Source organism: Ceratosolen solmsi, unplaced genomic scaffold (genome assembly GCF_000503995.2).
Source record: "Ceratosolen solmsi marchali unplaced genomic scaffold, CerSol_1.0 scaffold30, whole genome shotgun sequence".
NCBI classification, from domain to species: Eukaryota; Metazoa; Arthropoda; class Insecta; order Hymenoptera; family Agaonidae; genus Ceratosolen; species Ceratosolen solmsi.
Window position 1 is genome coordinate 3,621,338 of NW_011948421.1, and position 18,220 is coordinate 3,639,557.

The window sequence follows — 18,220 nt, forward strand, 5'->3', positions numbered from 1 at the left end:
TTTATTTATATATATTCTTTTTTTTTTTTTTTTTTTTTTTTTTTACCAATCACTTATCGAAAAAATTATTTAATCATAACAATTATTGAAATTCAAAAGGGAAAAATTTCCATTTGAATTGTTTTCTTACACGATCATTAAGTAGCTAATGTACGCTATATACAATATTCTATAATGAATAATTTGAAATAATTTGAGAAACAATTTTTCTTTATCAAGTGCTTATGATTAAAGCCAATGTTTGGTTATAATTTTCTTGAATATTTTTATCATTCGGTATTATTAAACAGTAAATTAAATAAATCTATTTATTATAAGCATCTTTTTAAAGAGTTTACAGTACAATTATCGTCAAATTGAAATTGAATTTCTCAATTTATATTTATGTAAAATGTATATTTAATGGCTATATAAATAACGAAGATCTATTTTTATGAAATTAAATAATTTGAATTTTTACATTAAAAATATAAAAATAATAATATACTTATAAGGTAGGAAATTATTGGAATTGATTGGAATAATTATTTGTAAAATTCTTTTAATACTTATAACTCAAAAATAAGTATATGTAATATAAAATAATATTTTATATTACATATACTATATATTTGTGTGTATATATAAAATTTTATATTATAGCATACATAAATGTACTATTTTAATATTAATGAGAATGAATTTAATCAATAATTATTAAATAAATAATTTAACAAAATGTATTAGTAGTCAATATTATATTTATATATTTTGTATTAAAATAAACTAATTTATACATTCTTTACAACTATAAAATCCAATTATTATCATTCAGACTGTTCTATTTTATATTCCACACATTTATATAATTATTTTATATAAAAAGAAATGTTATAAAATAAATAATTATTCGTGTTTAATAATATTATACGTTTAAACAATTGCTCATGACTACTTTACTTTAAGGTGGGAAAGTGTAATATAAAATTATTATTCATTTACTTTACGTAAAAGCAGCGATATTCCATTTTAATTTAGAATGGAATTAAACAGTCATCTACGAGTGTTGTTTTACAAGAAATATATTTTAGTAATTTTAATGTATTGTGTTTAATTATTAATACAAAGTTTCGTGTATGATGGTAAAATTAATGTCGTTGAATTATTGTTTCTTAAAGAACGTAAGTGTTTAACTAATTTTAAATTAAAATACGTTAAATCTGAATAAGGATATACATTTTATTAGTAAATGGAATTATTAGAATTTTTCAAACATTACAAAATGAATTCAAAATTCAAACGATGAGAGTTATTCAATATTAAAGCTTAAATTAATGATGCATTTGTGTAGCTTTGGTTTCTTCGTTCAGTACTAAGATACTTAACGTTGATAATAATATAATCCGATATGTAGCAATCAATTTGAAAATATTCTTAAGGTGTAATATCCATTATATAATGTACAATGACATCATTTCATTCATTAAGTGATAATGGATTTAACAATAAAAGAGCTCCTAATACGTGAAAAATATAATTTGTTTAAAGAATTAAAAATACTGTCACTTGATATTTTGCAAACAAATGAGATTATTGCATATTGTATGAGTATATAATTAACTAAAGCTTATTTCTTATTTGATAATTAGTAGTAGTCAAACAAGATTTTGTCCATTTATTTTATATAATATATATTAACGGTAAGATAGAAATGATCAATCTAGTGGTTCGATATTATTTTTAATTTGAGAATTGACTATTTCTTATGATTTTAACTTTATCGTCATATAATTTATTTAAGACGATAGTACATCGCGATCAGTACAAGCGAACATATAAAGAAATCAGCAATGTAACAATTGAAGCTAATTTGAGAAAATAAATTAATGAAAAATTGTTTTCTTATTAAAGTTATTCAATATCTACCACTAAGACCACTATGTAAGATACCGAATAATCGTAATTTATATACATTATTAACATAAAAATCATCGAAATTTTATTAATATATATATTTTTTTCTTTTTAAAATTTTACCCCCTTATAATATTTAATTAAAACATATATTTATATGCTCGAGCTTGAGTGTGTGGTGCAACATTGAAGATCTCTCATTAGACCGGATCGACATTACTCAGGACGATTGAATTTTTTCACAGTCGAACATAAATGATGAACCATTCAACAAACATTCGGACTTTGATTTGCCCGTATATGTGTGGGTTTGTCGAGCAGGTTTACACGAAACTCAACACAGGAGATTTTATAGGATCTTACGTGTTCACCCATAAAATCCCATCAAAGAAATCGGAAGCTTTACGAAGCCTTAATTTATTGTAATTATTATATTTAATTGCTTTCAAACGGATAGGAGCTCTTGTAAATGTATAATATTCTTAATTTTACATGGGGGAAAAAGAAAAAAGAAAAAAAATAAAAAAAAAAAAATAAAGTAGGCCGGCAGATGTCGCTGTAGTAATAGTCTGTGAATAGGTGGCGCAACGAACAGTTACGAAGAAGCTTTGTCGAGTGAACTTAAACCAAGGTGGGGGTACGGCAAGAAGTTGGAAGAGGAAGAGAGAGAGAGAGAGAGAGAGAGAGAGAGAGTGAGTAGGAAAGGAGATGTGAGGTTAACGGTCGGCTGTTGAATATTATATTTATAATCTGTGCTAGAGTATTGTTGGGTATTACTTTGGATAAATAGCGTCGCAATACTAATACATAACCAAACATACCGAGAGCGAGGAGGGTAGTGTTGCAGTGCGTTGAACGATAAATACGGAGGTATTATATTTTGAAGATATTACGGGACATTCCATAATTTCTCCTTATTTCGATTTACGATTCATTTATTGGCAAATCGTCTTTATTCGTTTGCGACTGAGTTTTTGCATTTTATGTAAATTTATAAAATAAAAAAAAAAAAAAAAAAAGTGTGGACCGCAAATTTTTTTGTTTATTTCCCCGACCAACCGACCAAAGGGGAGGAGGTGACGAGCATCAACCGAAGGAGGAAACCTAATTCACAAACATGTCCAAGTCTGGAGTCCTCCTGTTCATCTTCGCATTACTACTGCTCTCTAATGACATAAACTGCTTCGACTTTGGATTGAGTAATATGGCCGACATATTAAACACAATCAAGGATATTGGTTTCGATACCCTAAAGATATACGGACTGGTTTATCCCATACAACATGATGCAAAACTGGAATTTCCGCCCGTTCGGAAATTTGAGAAACAGTTGATAAATTATATCAACGCTGTTTCACGCAAAATTGACTTTTATGATAGGAACTTCGAGAACAAAAATAATTTCGTCCTAGATACAATCGTAACAAAACTTCCAGAGAAATTGATGCTGGACAGTAGAATGAACGATCTTTGGAAATATATCAACCAGATTGATAGCGCATATCAGAATTTCATAAGGTATTCTCTCTCACCAAGTAAATACGAGCAATACACCTTGGAAGACTTTGCAAAGAGTACACTCAGCTCGAATCTCAACGCCATACCAAATATTCTTGAGATAATACATCGTATCGTTGTACCTACCCAGTGGAATGAGAATGTCTTTCACAACAGTATCCTGTATCTATTGGCTAAACATATAAAGGTATGGTGGTCTCGTCTCGACCCACTCCTTCATCCTTCCGGCCCTTTTCAATTTATCGTCACGACTATTCTCTTATTTTCATTCTCGTGTAAAAGTCAGAAATCTCATTCTATTACAATTTCATCAATAATTATCTTATGAATTATCTAACATTTTTCAATCTTAATGCTATGGTTAATTAAGCTGCTAAAGATACGTTTGTAAAAAATTACGACAACCAACCACTACGCTTAACTTCAAATCAGTATTATACTTTTAACTTGTTACGTATTATTTTTTGGTATAAATAGAGCGTTAAGGTTCTTCCGAATTTAATGGTAGGAAAAGAATAAACGACAATAATTTTTTTTTTTTTTTTTTTTTTTTTTTTTGCCACATGTCGAACGGATGTAAAACGAACGAGGATGGCAAGGTTTTCTTTGTATGCTCGGTGAAGGGAGAGCTAATCGATATATTATTTACATATAAGACTCGTATAAGCCGGCTACACCACAGACTAAATATTTTTCAAGCAAATGAAACTTCATTCGTATAAAGTTGATAGTACGTGCATTATTCATAAATTTCAAATGATCACAATACATCCTATATATCCTATAATAATATTATTCTCCCATCAATTCCCGCGAAAATAAAAATACAATCCAATTATCCCTTCCACTTACCATAATATTATAAATTATGTCTTTTCGAAAAATATATATTATGTGTTCGGCATGATTTCTTTTTAGAATTATTTGTCCAATGTGCCTTAGCTTTGCAATATATTGTTACATACAGAAATATATATGTTTGGCCTCTCCACCAACTCTATCTTCTTAAATTCAAACAGAACGAAATCATTTTACAACATGAATACTATTTTCGCACTATTTTTCCATTTATTATTTATAAAAATTATCCTAGTATTAATAGTATTTTACGGCAATTGTATTATTATTGTTTTGTATTAGTACAAATTCGTATTATTTTTGGGGGAAAAAAAAATGGCATTATTTTTAGTATAATATAGTAGTTAAAAATATTTATAACGTATATTACTGTTAAATAATCATATGGATTGTTTAAATATATTAATTTTATAAAATGCCGATACTTTTAGTATGAAATACTTGTTAAACGTTATCTTAGTTTATGTTATTATTTTTTTTAATATACAATTTTTTTTTTTTTACATAATCAACAAATGTTTCAATTACGATTATAAAATGTATAATTGATCTTTGAATCTGCCCCCGTAAATGTATTAAACTAGTCGTCAGTAAGCTATAATTATTTGCATTTTTTAATAAGGCAAATTAAGCTATTTGAAAATTTTTTAGCAGATTTTTCATACGAGTAAATGTTTATGAATAATATTTCAAGTTCAAATATAAATAAGCTTGTTTTTATAAAAGTTGATTGTTTCATTAGAATTATTATCCGTTCAGCAAATTTACAAGGTCTCGCATATTACATCTTCACATTCCAAACATTTGATGCTTGCAAATAGTAGCGTATTACAGCAGTTTTTTTTTCTTGTTACTAGAGTTAAATAGTTTATCGTAAAATTTACAATTTTATTCTTTATTAATTATAATAAATAACTAATATACTTTTACGTATTTCAAAAGTATAAAAACAATACGCAAAATACCGCGTCTTGGTATTATATCAATAAAAACACAAATATCAATGATTTGTGTATATATATAAAAAAAATTTGCTAATAATGTGGTATTGTTTGAACAGATTTCGTAAGCACCATAAATTATGTAATGTAGTTATGATTACCAATTTATAACGTGACAAATGACAAATACAATTAACAAAAAGAAAAGATGTATGACGAGGAATTTTTGAGAAATCGTTGTGTATTTCACTTTTCAAATATTAGAGAGTGAGCATGGGAAAAGTTGAGGCCACATATACACGCAGAGGGCACAATATTGAAAAATGATTTTTATCATTTCGAGCAAAAGTTTTTGAACTAAATGGTGTCTTAAAAAATGCAAATGAGGCTGTTAAAGCATCGCGGGATGAAATATGAAGGGCATCAAGTGAGCGTGCGTGAGAAAGATAGAGCGAGCGCGACAACGCAGGAAGGGGTTGGAGGGGGAGGGGGAGGGGGGGGGGGGGATAAGTATAGGAAGGAGAAAGAGAGCTGGGTCATAAAGAGGCTTGTGCCAGCTTGGGGCGAGCGATTGTCATTGCCGCTGCTGCGTTGTCAGGAGCAAGCAGACTGTGTTTTAAAATTCCGACATATCAAAGGGGACAGACACACAGAGAGAGAGAGAGAGAGAGAGAGAGAGAGAGAGAGAGAGAGAGGGAAGGCATAGAGTGGATGTGGTGGAAGCACGTACTTGCGCGTAAGAACAAAGAGAGAAAGAGAGTCCGACACGAGCAGAGTGTCCTTCCTTGCGCAGTCAAAGTTAGCCAAGCAACGCTGGCTCTTTCTTACTCAAGGAACGCGACATCTTGCCGATATTTCGATTACGGGGAAAGTGTGTCGGTGCTCTTATGTATGCTCTTGGAGCGGTCAGTGTCCCGTGATTATACCGATAGTGCAATAGACTAACCTGCACTTATTGCTGTCGATTAAAATTCATTGCCGCGTGTATACGCGCGCTTGTCTGCGTTATTTTATTATTGGTGCGCCTAATGCCGGAGTAGTTTAGCCCGCATCGACGTTGTCTTGTCATTCGCGCGGTAAGTCGAACACGCAGCTGTCGCTCAACCTCGATCGACAATCTGTGAAAACGCCTGAGGAAGAGTCTATTTTTTCCTTACTTTGCTATCTCATACAGCTGATTCAGTCGATTTGACAGCGCGAGGTCGTGCCTATCGATTGCTTTTCATTTGTGTCTCTACATTAGTGAATTCCTTTGTAAAGCCTGCGACTCGATATAATTTACTAATTAGGAGCGATACGCCACAATTTCCTTGGCCATTGAACAAGTTAAAGGAGGTCGAAATGATTGTTTACTTTTTATACGTCTGTATGTAATAATAGCTCGGAAATTTTCACTCGGCTTACGTTTAATTTACATTTTGATTCTGTGCATTATTATCAGTACCGTTATTATTGTTGTAGTTGTAGTTTTTCTATTGTCATTATTGTTATTGTTGTTCTTGAACATTTGAGTAGATTTTCAGACAATTATTTATGAAATAGTTTTTTTTTTTTTTTCAACAGATATTTTTGTTTCGTTGTATAAATAAATGTAAATTAAAGAACTTTATGGAAGCCTAAAGTGAAGAGAAATAAAAATTACGGTAATCTCAATCGATGATAGCTCGCGCTCGTTTAATCGAATAAATCGTGGCAAATCGTAATTTAGAATTAACGAGAGCCAAAAATTTAGAGAAAAAAAAAAACGAAAAAAAAAGAAAAAAATAAATAAAATAAATAAAATAATATGTTTAGGGAAAACAAACATGGCTATTCATAACGCAATACTGTCGATCCGATAACGTGTAAAATAAATAAATCTTTTTCACCTCACAGTATAAAACAAAGATCTCGATAAAGTCAACATTATGAAAATGGATATAAAAATAGTGGCGGTGATACTTATATCACTGGGTGCGACTGTCCTATCGATAACAGCTGCAAAGGAATTTATACAAATTGAGGAACTGCGCCAACAAATACTACGCATTGGTAATGAACATGAATCGGAATCCAGCATTAATAGGAAGGAAGAAACGCTTTTGAATCTCGTGAAGAGATATAAGAACATAGGTGACGATATAGACCGTTGGTTCCCACGGAATCTCGAGCAATACCTCGGCGTACTTAACACGGTTTGGTTATGGGCACGTACGCAGGCGGAAATGCGAAGTATCGAAGGCATTTACATGACCTTTAGGAAGATGCAGCGAGATCTGATCGATAAGCAGGAAACGCTCGATGACAAGCAGTGGTCTAACTTTGCAAAGACTGTGTTGAACGACGCTAACGCCTCAATACCGCCAGCTCAAGAAAGAATTGCCGATTTTATTGTTAATCAGAGATTGTTCGTGTCAGCCTATAAGGTATTGCTCGGTGCAAATATAATCGCGCTTTTAAAATCCATTATGCATCAACGATCATAAGGCTTTTGTTTTTATTCTACTTTAATCATTGTATTTATTTAATTAGAAAGTTCCTCTATTTCGCCTAACGGTTAATTTTTTGACGCACATGCAAAAAATAACAATAATTTTTGTTAATATTCATACGAAATCACGACGCGAAGATGATCGTTAAAATCATTAATTGCTGTTTATTTGATTTGCCTTGTTCGAATAGGAAGCGTCAAACCAAATATGCAACACGGAACAGTCTTCACAGCAGCTACTGTACAATCTTTACAAGACTATTGCTCTCATAGAGATCAAGGGTTACACAATGATGCAATTTTCATTGACTTTTTTAAAGTTTTACAAAATAGGTGAGGATAATTATTGTTTCCTTTTCAGTATTTCACGCTACGAGTAGTAATTTGAATCAATATACTATTAATTTTGAAAAAAAAAAAAAAAAAAAAAAAAAAACAGGTAATTTCACAAAGGAAATGGAAGAGATACAAGAACAATCTATATCTAGAGCATCAGAAATGCTTCGTGCCGTAAAAATGGCTATGGCTATAGCGCCGAGGGATATTTGGAAGTGTGATCCTAGCAAGCACAAGCCTGGTTAGTTAAAACAATTTCTCAATTATTTCTATAAACAATCGGCACGATAACACGATGAATAATTTATCTCTCTTTGATTGATATTCTAGAGAGTACCTTTACCAACATTAAAATGGTTCAAGGGTATATTGTAAACGAAGTTGATATGAATCCCCTAGGAACGTGTAAGGAAAATTGCGAGTACTATAGCTATTCTAGGGTATACGGATGCTACCAAAATCAGTTTTGTAATGAACAGCGGCCTTGCAATGGAAAATTGGTCAACTGCCAATATGTCGATTCGGATATGTGGATATGTCCGTCGGTGAGTCGTTAATTTGTTATTATTGTACATCGTACGTTTTACATATTGATGCTGCAAATTACTGACGATATGATGCTTTATTATTGAAACTTTATGATTGAAACAGGAAAGTAAGAGCGATCGGCGATACGAGTATGTCGAGTACGAGAATGGCAGGACGTACGGCAAGAAGGGTACCTGCAATCAAGGTACAACGAAGGTCGACAGTTGGTGGCGTTGGCTATTTTGGCATTGCAGTTACTGCATGTGCTTCTGCGATGATCATAATTCCAGCTCCCATAGGTACTTCAATTTGCGGGATGTCAGCTCCGACGTTCAAGATAACAAGTGAGTCATAAGTTTCTATTAATCTCCGAAATCCGCTGTCGATTGTTAACGAATTAATTTTATTTCTCATCATTCGCTTCAGGGTCGTTACAGGGATGAAACTGATAAAACGAAATCAAATAATTCACATACAGATTCAGCAGGGAAAGCTACTTCCATATGGAGGTATAAATAGCAGTACCATCGAGTGGAAAGAAGCTGATAATTATTCTATTACCGATCAAAATATCAAGGAACACGTTGACTATCATACGATTATGTGGGAAAAGAGAGCTATAGATTTGGATGACCTTGATGCGCCAGAAGGTCATTTACTTACTGGACTTAAGTTCAGAATCATTGGTGCTCATTTAAATCTCGAGATTCGAACGACACCTTTTAACTTTACTTCGGGAAAACTTATCCCAGAAAAAAGCCTTTGGGATTCACATGACAATACAGAAGCAAGCGAAATGTATGGTCTAAATGGTGAAATACATCAAGTGAAAAAACGGTAAGTTTACAACTAAAAAATAGACTTTATTGCACAATCATTAACTTTTAATATCATTTTTTATTTTTCCATTACGTTTTGCAGAATCGAATTGCAGCTCAACAAACCCGATATTCCAACGCGATCTTTGGCCCAATCGGTAATTGACTCACAGACAAATCAATTTTTATTATTTCAACCTACTGATTTAGAAAAGGATGCTGCGCAGAATACCGTACCTTTCATAGATATACAGCCAGTCATACCTAATCCACCGATGCCTTTATCAGGTGCTGGCATTTTCCATAAAGGTCGCGAAGGTTACGGAGGCTTCTTAGCTCTCAAGGCCATTACGTACAACTTTGAGCCACACATGCATGCTGAAAGTTCGCTTTCGGTGCCCGTTAATTCGAAGAACGATGACAGTGTAAACAACGTTTAAAGGATATTAAATATTTAAAAAAAAATAAACTACATATAACTATAGACGACTGTCGATCCAAAGAATAACAATAATCTTTGATACTGAGGTGGTGCTTAATGTTCATAATTAATTATATTCAAGTCTACTCGATGACAAAAACTTTTATAAACAAAGTAAAGAAATTATATCTTTATTTATGTATAGTTATTAACAACTCACAGTAACTGCATTTATTATTTTTTATTAATAGAATATCTTCTTATATGAATTCTGAACGATATTTTTATTTATTATTTTATTAATAAACAAGAAAATAATTATAAATTTGTTCAGAACTTATTGTAATGTTAGAAAATTATGTTTATAACATTTTTTAATGTCAATATAAATTTATAATAAAAACAAATATTTTATTTCATTTTCCTATATTATATATATATATATATAAATGAAGCAGCAAGCAATTAAATTGCGCTCAATTGATTGATCCATTAAAAATGATACAGTAAACGTGGCAAAAATGTCTTACCTGGACACGTAGTGGATGCATCATGAGTAAATGAAGCATATCAGTGGGAGGTAGCAAATCATTTAATGTTGCACCTTGTTGTCGCACTGCTTGGCATAAGAAGACGGCATAATATCGATGAAGAGGCAAATGAAATGATACTTGAAGACTGTCACTCTGTAACCAAATATTATCTTTAAATATAATACATTAATTGCCCATTTCTATTTTACAATAAAACGAATAAAATTCAAAATTTTTTAATAACATACTGGAAAAACTTTATAATTAATGTTTACTTTAAGCTCATTCGTACAAATAGTATTTAATTGAAATAAACATTCATTTATTCATTAAATAACATAGTGAAAAAATATGGACAATGATTTATATTCCTTCTGTTATAGCCAAAATTTAGATTATTTATAACTTTGATAATTTAAAATTTTTTGACTTTACCACATTTGGATGGGTATAATTTACTGCGTCTAACCAATCTTGTAACGCTGTGAGACACAAATTTAATACCCGACGGCTAAGTAAAGCACTTTCAGGTCCTCGAAGATGCGAAACAAGTGCCCACATTGGATATGCACTCGCTTCAAGTTCAGCACTAAATGCGGCATAATACGTATTCGGTTCAAATTCAACATGTTGACTCAATTCTCTTTGATTGACATTCATACCTACAACAGACAGTAGTATTTCTCTCATATAATTTATAGGATGTAATTAAATTGTGAGAAACAAAGCGATGCCTATATTTTACTTAACATAATGCAATCTTATAAAGTACGGTATAATCTGTTTTAGGTTACAATAATCAATATCAATAATTAAAATTAATGAATAACAGCGGTTTAAAACGAAAATGATTTACAAAACAATGTCAAAGTATTTACAGATTTATAGTTTTATATAAATTTCATTATTAATTATCTTAAACACATCGTGAAATTAAATTTAAAAACTATAACTTATAATATTTTAACTGTTAAGAAAATCGTTATTTAAAAATTTTATTTCTTATAATCTATTGATGATATTCTTACCTTGAAACATAGATAGAAAATCAAACCACATTTCTAACAAAGCAATGTCATTCATGAATCTTTGGGCAACTGGTTTATGAGATAAAACATTATTAAGATCGGAAACGAGGGGCCAATAGCAATGCTCTTTCATCACTTGTCGACCACAATCGACTACATAATGAAAATTTTTGTCTGGATCTATGAAATGTATAAACAATTAATTATAATAGTATTTCTTTATACTTATGGATAAATAAAAAAATATATATTTACCATGAAGGGTATTTTGAATCAAAATTTTGCTCATCATGTACTTTAGACTGATCACCATAACATGAAGTAACTTTAATTGATCAACCATTCTAACTGCCAGACTTTCGTTACTGAATAGCTATAGCAAAACAAAACATATTATCAGTATAAAAGAAATGTGTATTTATTTTTAATATAATCTAATTTATCAATTTAAAATAATTATTTACACTTGTAAAAGATATTTGTTTATCGAAGTAAAGTGATTAAGATGTATTTTATTCAAAGTTATAATAGCTTATTTTAATGTAGGTGAAATTTAATCAACGAAGGGATTATTGTAATTATCAAAGTAACCTATTCTATTTATCAAACTTTTTTTTCATTGCATGTAAAAATCATAGAAGGTAGAGAATCAAATTCAGTATTCAAATTATATGATTGTTTTTCTAAATTTCAATTTCAAATAATGACCTAATATTAATTATTATATAAATTATAATATACTGAATCTATATGTTATTAAAATGTCATTGTAATAAACTTGAGAATTCTGAAACACATAATTACAATAAATATAAATTTCAAAATAAAATAATATTCTTCTATATGAACCGTAATTTTGTAAATATTTTTACTTAATCCTACTTAATTACAAGAATCTTAAGCTTTAATTGAAAATATCATATAATCCAATATAATAGAAATAAAATAAATAAAGAAAAATTTATGTAAAAGTTTGTCATTAAATTGTGTTCCAATATTGTTATTCAGTATATATTTATATTATGTATAAGTCTAACATGTTTTTAAAATGTTTAACTAAATTTATTTCATATACAATGCAACACATAAGTAAACATGTGTGTGTGTGTGTGTGTGTGTGTGTGTGTATATATATATATATATATATATAATGTAAGTAATAAATTTATTTGATATGAATTACTTTCAAGAAAGTTTACTTACAATACATATATTTATTATAAAACTCTGTATTAAATGAAAGCCAACAATTTTAAACAGTAACTCATATATTTTCCAGTAATTAAGTAATTAAGAATTATGAAAAACATTGAAAAATAATAAATGTGTAGCAGAAAGTCAAATAATATTTGTAATATATCACTATATAATGGTTTTCTATATAATAGTTTATTGCTACAAACGACTGTAAAAATAGAGTAAAATTATATTTTAGGACAATTTCTTACTTAATTATTTTTGTAATATATTTACTTAAATTAAATTACTAATAAGAAAAAACATTGCTATCGTACAATTTAATTTATGATAATTATGATATGCATAAATGTATCATTTAAATGAATAATCATTAATATTTATATGCCATGCAGTATTTTAAAATACTTTACTTTCATAATATTAGGAGTATTCTGTTACAAAAAATATGAATAAAAATATAGATATTTCGTTGTTAGTATAACTTTTATATAAAAGCAGTGATAGATTTTAGTGATATAAAATATATAATTTTGTTTGCTTAAAAAAACTTAACATGATCGTACGCAGTCAATTTCAATTAAATAAAGTATTTATTCATTCTTGTATTTCTGTTTAGTTCATTTTAAATTATATTTTAAGATTAACCTAAATATTATTCAACAGTTGCTAAGTTCATTAATCAATATCATACAATTTTTTAAACCTATTATAGCCCACACACACACACACACACATATATATATATATATATATATATATATATATATATATGAAAGTAAATATGAATAAATTGTTTAATATTTATAATTTTTTATACAATTGTATAAATATATGTATGTGTGATCGATACAAATTATTATATTTTTGTAAAATCATAAATTATCAATATTAAAGTATTATTATTTCAACTTCATATGAACTCAAAATTTGAAAATTTGATGAATATAATTGATTTTATAAACCTAGGAGAAATATAATTCGTCTATAAATTATTTGTTATTTAATATTTTGTATTACAAACAATTAAATTTTATATATAAATTTCAATATCACTCTGTTAAATTGTTTATATAATCTGACAAGAAATGAGTCGATAGTATAGGTATTTATCTTATGTACAAATTTTCAATTTAGTCTATAAATTGTTTTTTAATTATACTAAACACTAATAGAATAATATATATTCGTATATTTATTTATATTTATTTTTGATATATAAGGAAATTTCCTCCATATTACAATTATAAACTATATGTTATTTAATCATTTCACAAGCTTTATACTGAATTATTATGTGTTTTTCTTCCGATATGACAAATGATAAAAATTGTTCAGTAATAGTTTAAGATGATCGTAATATACATAAAAGTAACATATTTTTAAAAGGTGACGAAACTATAGAAGAATAAACTATACTTTAATATTCACTTAATTATTTCTTACTGAAATTTAACTAATTAGTAGGATTAAAAATATAAAGATTTCTTTTAAATGGAGGATCCTTTTAAATGGAAAGTAGTTATTAAATATGAGATTTAATTATCAAAGATAACACATGGTACATCGGCATGTGTAAGTAGACATATTGATTTCATATATTTGAATCGAATTCTTTTTTTTTTACATAATTTATATTTAAGATTTTTAAATTAATGCTATTTTAAACTCTATTTACAATACACTTTTCTAATTTTTCTTTTATTATAATTCATGAGTTTATAAGAATGGACGTATTGTAAGTAATTAGTTTAAAAACTATTTGTTCATATATATATATATATATATATATATATATATAGTTCTTATAAGGCATTTAGTACATAATAAGATTGTTTGTTTATAAATTTATTGATAAACAATATAGCCTAAATTAAAAGAAGAAAATTTAGTATAATCTTACCTGGACGCTGACATGAACGACTCTGTTGCTTAAGGTATCAGGATCGGTAGAACGTTCTAACATCATTGATATCCTACTGTAGTGTAAAACAAAAGCACGTGTCAGCGCTTCTTTATAGTCCGGGTCAGGCAACATGTTCAACAGTAAGCAAACAAGTTTTTGGGGAAATTCATAAGCTACTGTCCAAAACACTAGTTCTTCTAGAAATGTTGTATGTTCCAAATGCTCTTGTAAAGATGCGCATTCTACAAAAAAAAATCCACATTGATATATATGTAATCAATATTAAGACTTGTTACGATTTTTAATACAAACAATTTCAATTTGTATAATTTATATAATTTCTATTTATGTAATGCATTTATATTTATAAAGTACAATTATAATATCAAGGGTATTAATTTAACACGTATAAAATTGATTATTTTTTCACATTTTACCTTTGTACTCGTGCGGTGGTTCTGGGTTTGGTAGAGCTTTAATTGCATCTTGATATATTTTATTACTGTCCTGACAGTAATGATCGTACTCGGAATGCCCAGTAAAACATGAAGGGTCCATAAGACCACGATACTTTTGAGGATTTGTAAGAGCTGTTGTCATTACGCATCTCATTAAAGCTCCCATATTATTTAAATCAAGCAGCATTTTTAAATAAGGATCAGCTTCCTGAATTGCACCTTTATAGTCAGGATGGCCCACTTTACTGTGATAATTAAATTATAACGAATAGAGATCAAATTAAATTATTTATTCGTTAAGATAAAAATTGCACCTCGATTGTAAATACGAATATAAAACAATAATAATTAATAGTGTAGATGTGAATATCCATCACATATGCAATATTAAATGCACAATCTGGTTTAAATATAGAGTCAGGTTAGATTTTTTTTATATACTTTATACTTTTTCTTACTCTTGTCATATATATACATTATATTAAGCACATGTTTATATATAATAATAATCTGTTTTATGTTTATTCAATATCAATGATCAAGTAAATATTTCTCATTATTGTAAGGAATAAAAATAATTATTTTGAAAAATTTTTTATAATGAAAGATAATCAATCCTTTCTTCTTCGTAAAATCGTTGAATAAAGTATATATGAAAATTAGTTATTAATTATTAATAAAAGTTAAATATTTTTCACAAAGAATATAGAAATAAATTATTTTTCCATCAAGAAAATTAGATTTCAAGAATGAACCCATAAAACTCTAAAAAAGATATTAATGTTCAGATTTACAATACATTTACATAATTTTAATCAGTGTATAAAGTTATTATTGAAATTCTTATCGAACCAATAGTCAGAATGCCTATTTTCTTAAAAAACTAAGTAAATTGAGTCTTACCAGTTTTCTCTTAAATGTTGAATAAGTCTTAATATTATCCTTGGCATTATTGCTTCGGCAACGCACATCAAATCAGATGGTGCCGCTGACTTATTAACAGCAGCTTTTGGCCCATGTTTGTCACAAAATCTATGATACAAAATTCTTATAAAAACTTTTACAAATAAAACAGATATTATGAATTTACCAATTCTCACCCTGTTTCTTTCATAACAGAAGTATCGCCACAATCACAGGCTCCACCAGCCTGACTAAGAAACATGTTAAAGTCATGCCTATGATGATTTCCCTTTTTAAAACATTCGGTGCACAGTGACATACACGGTGAAATTCCACAGGTACGGCATCGATACGCCACAAAATTGGGTGTCCAAACTAGACCACATGTCGTTGCATTGTCGTAGACTCTCACTAAAATCAAATGATAATCAACCAATGGATAAAATAATTAAATTTGTATGCGCAATTTTGATGAATTATGCTATGTAAAGATCATATTACAACAGAAATTAAAATAAAAGAAAATATAGTTATAAATACAGCAATACCAACGATTGATAAATTTTGGAATGAATCCAATTTTGTGTAATCTTGGTTACTAAAGGGCAATCTTACTAAAGCAATGGCCATCGCAACTGTTTTTGATTAAATATTACTTCCCCTCTGATAAAACAAAGCGATAATAGCACACCTGTATTAGCAAACTCATCGGGGGTCCGTCCACCAGCCATGAGCCATTTACACCAGTCAATGGTCTCCCAGTCATCAATAGGTTTGCTGGGAATAAGCAAGATGTCCAGCAACTCGTTGAGATGATGAGGACAGCTGGATCCGAGGGCGGCATTACTACACTCAGCATGGATGTAGGCGGATGCGCCTCGTTTGCCCTTGTTCAAGAGTACCTGGGCCGAGGTGCTCGAAGTTGACGCCATCGTCATGCGCCTTGCGTAAGGTGAGCTTGCGAGGATTTTAACGTCGCTGCTCTTGCAAAGCGCGACACGAGGACGCAAGGAGCTCCGAAAGGATCCAACGAACGGGCGATCAGCGAGCACAGGACAGAGACAGAGCGAGAGGTGAATGAACCTTTTTTGGTAATAAAGCTAGTAGACTCGTGGGATCGAAGCCGATGGCCCGCGGAGCGGGGAAACCTCCGCGAGCTCCATGTCAATATACATTGTCGATCGTCCTCGTCCTTCGGGTGCACGGCATCGACGGCATGACGAGGAGAGCAACGACGGTTCAGACGTTGGCGCTACGCCTCTAATGTGCTCCCTGGCCCTCTCCCACCCTCTCTAGCTAACTTACACTCCGTACTCTCTCTCTCTCTCTCTTTTTCTTTTTCTTTCTTTCGCTCCCTACCTATATATATATATCTTCCTTGCTCTTTCTGTTTCTTTGCCTTCTGTCTGTTCTCCCTATTTCTCTCTTTCTTTCTTTTCCCCTTTTTCACAGTCTCTCTCACTCGCTCGCTCGTTCTCTATCTCTCTCTCTCTCTCTCTCTCCTCTCTCTCACTCACTCACTAACTCACTCACACACACACACACACACACACGCGCGCACGCACTCTCTCTCTCTCTCTCTCTCTTTATATATATATATGCATATGCATATACATATATATAAATATAAATATATATATATATATATATATATATATATTTGTCTATCTGTGCGCGCACTGATCCAAAGGGGCAAAGCAGACGCACGTTTGCAAAAAGTGATGACGACGTAGGAGATGGTCTACGTTGTTGGCCCAGGAGTTACACTTCCAAAAGTGAGAACCGCCAGGTGTGCGAAGCCTTGGTATTCGAAGCTCTCCGCGGATGGAGCAGCGGCCGCAATTTCTTCTGACACGACGCGCGAGTACGAGACCAAGAAAAGGCCGAGCCGACGATCGACAACGATGCACAACACTTAATACTCCACGTCGATGTAAACGACGACTGCGAGAACGAGAAATCAGAGTTGACGGAGCTACGAGCGAGGCGACCACGGACACACGGACCGATTCGAGCCTCTTCAGTTCGTTCCTCTCTGGCGCTGCTCCTCTCTCTCTCTCTCTCTCTCTCTCTCTCTCTCAGTCACTCACTCACTCACTTACTCACTCTGTCCCTGTCTATCGCGCTCTATTACTCACTGTCTTTCTCCTGCTCGAGCTCGTGTCTTCCTTAGCCTCTTCCTACTCTCTCGCTTGCCTGTCGACGGTCGACGGCACGGCATTCGCTAGCAGAATCGTGCGTGTGCGCCCATACGTGTGCGTGTACATGCGAGCGAGCCTCTACTTTATCGAGCGAGGCAGCCATTGCATACACCGACTATTTTTTTTTTTAAGAGAGCAACGAGCAAGGCAATAATATCCGGTGGCGAGTCTTGGCCGATCTCGAAATCGCGAGGGACGATCGCGATTCGCT

General features: G+C 30.9%; 2 protein-coding genes across 3 annotated transcripts in view; one reads left to right on the plus strand and one right to left on the minus strand.

The window, feature by feature from the left end:
• Ubr3 (Ubr3 ubiquitin ligase) overlaps positions 1 to 17,128 on the minus strand; it is a 23,834-nt gene extending 6,706 nt beyond the window's left edge. The window contains exons 1-9 of the mRNA XM_011498505.1: positions 16,500 to 17,128; positions 16,006 to 16,219; positions 15,809 to 15,937; positions 14,885 to 15,150; positions 14,445 to 14,689; positions 11,600 to 11,717; positions 11,345 to 11,524; positions 10,752 to 10,978; positions 10,314 to 10,469 (exon numbers count right to left, since the gene is read on the minus strand). Of these exons, the coding sequence (XP_011496807.1) occupies positions 10,314 to 10,469; positions 10,752 to 10,978; positions 11,345 to 11,524; positions 11,600 to 11,717; positions 14,445 to 14,689; positions 14,885 to 15,150; positions 15,809 to 15,937; positions 16,006 to 16,219; positions 16,500 to 16,746 (1,782 nt within the window). The 5' untranslated portion in view covers positions 16,747 to 17,128. The remainder of the gene's footprint in view (positions 1 to 10,313; positions 10,470 to 10,751; positions 10,979 to 11,344; positions 11,525 to 11,599; positions 11,718 to 14,444; positions 14,690 to 14,884; positions 15,151 to 15,808; positions 15,938 to 16,005; positions 16,220 to 16,499) is intronic.
• Positions 2,958 to 9,821, plus strand: orion (chemokine-like protein orion). 2 transcript variants are annotated; one of them, XM_011498503.1, is made up of 7 exons: positions 2,958 to 3,598; positions 7,872 to 8,013; positions 8,120 to 8,257; positions 8,347 to 8,561; positions 8,668 to 8,888; positions 8,971 to 9,381; positions 9,466 to 9,821. In XM_011498503.1, the coding sequence occupies exons 1-7, from the start codon at positions 3,011 to 3,013 to the stop codon at positions 9,800 to 9,802; spliced, it is 2,052 nt and encodes a 683-aa protein (XP_011496805.1). In that variant the 5' UTR covers positions 2,958 to 3,010; the 3' UTR covers positions 9,803 to 9,821. The 2 variants fall into 2 exon arrangements, with proteins under 2 accessions (XP_011496805.1, XP_011496806.1); XM_011498504.1 differs by lacking the exon at positions 2,958 to 3,598 and adding an exon at positions 6,974 to 7,615.
• Positions 17,129 to 18,220: the final 1,092 nt, after the last annotated feature.

What these genes read in the sequence shown, in the direction of transcription:
- orion (XM_011498503.1), top strand. Translation starts at nt 3,011, where the DNA reads ATGTCCAAGTCTGGAGTCCTCCTGTTCATCTTCGCATTACTACTGCTC. An exon ending in TCCTAGCAAGCACAAGCCTG is followed by an intron (nt 8,258 to 8,346) that starts GTTAGTTAAAAC and finishes TTGATATTCTAG; the next exon opens with AGAGTACCTTTACCAACATT. An exon ending in ATATGTGGATATGTCCGTCG is followed by an intron (nt 8,562 to 8,667) that starts GTGAGTCGTTAA and finishes TGATTGAAACAG; the next exon opens with GAAAGTAAGAGCGATCGGCG.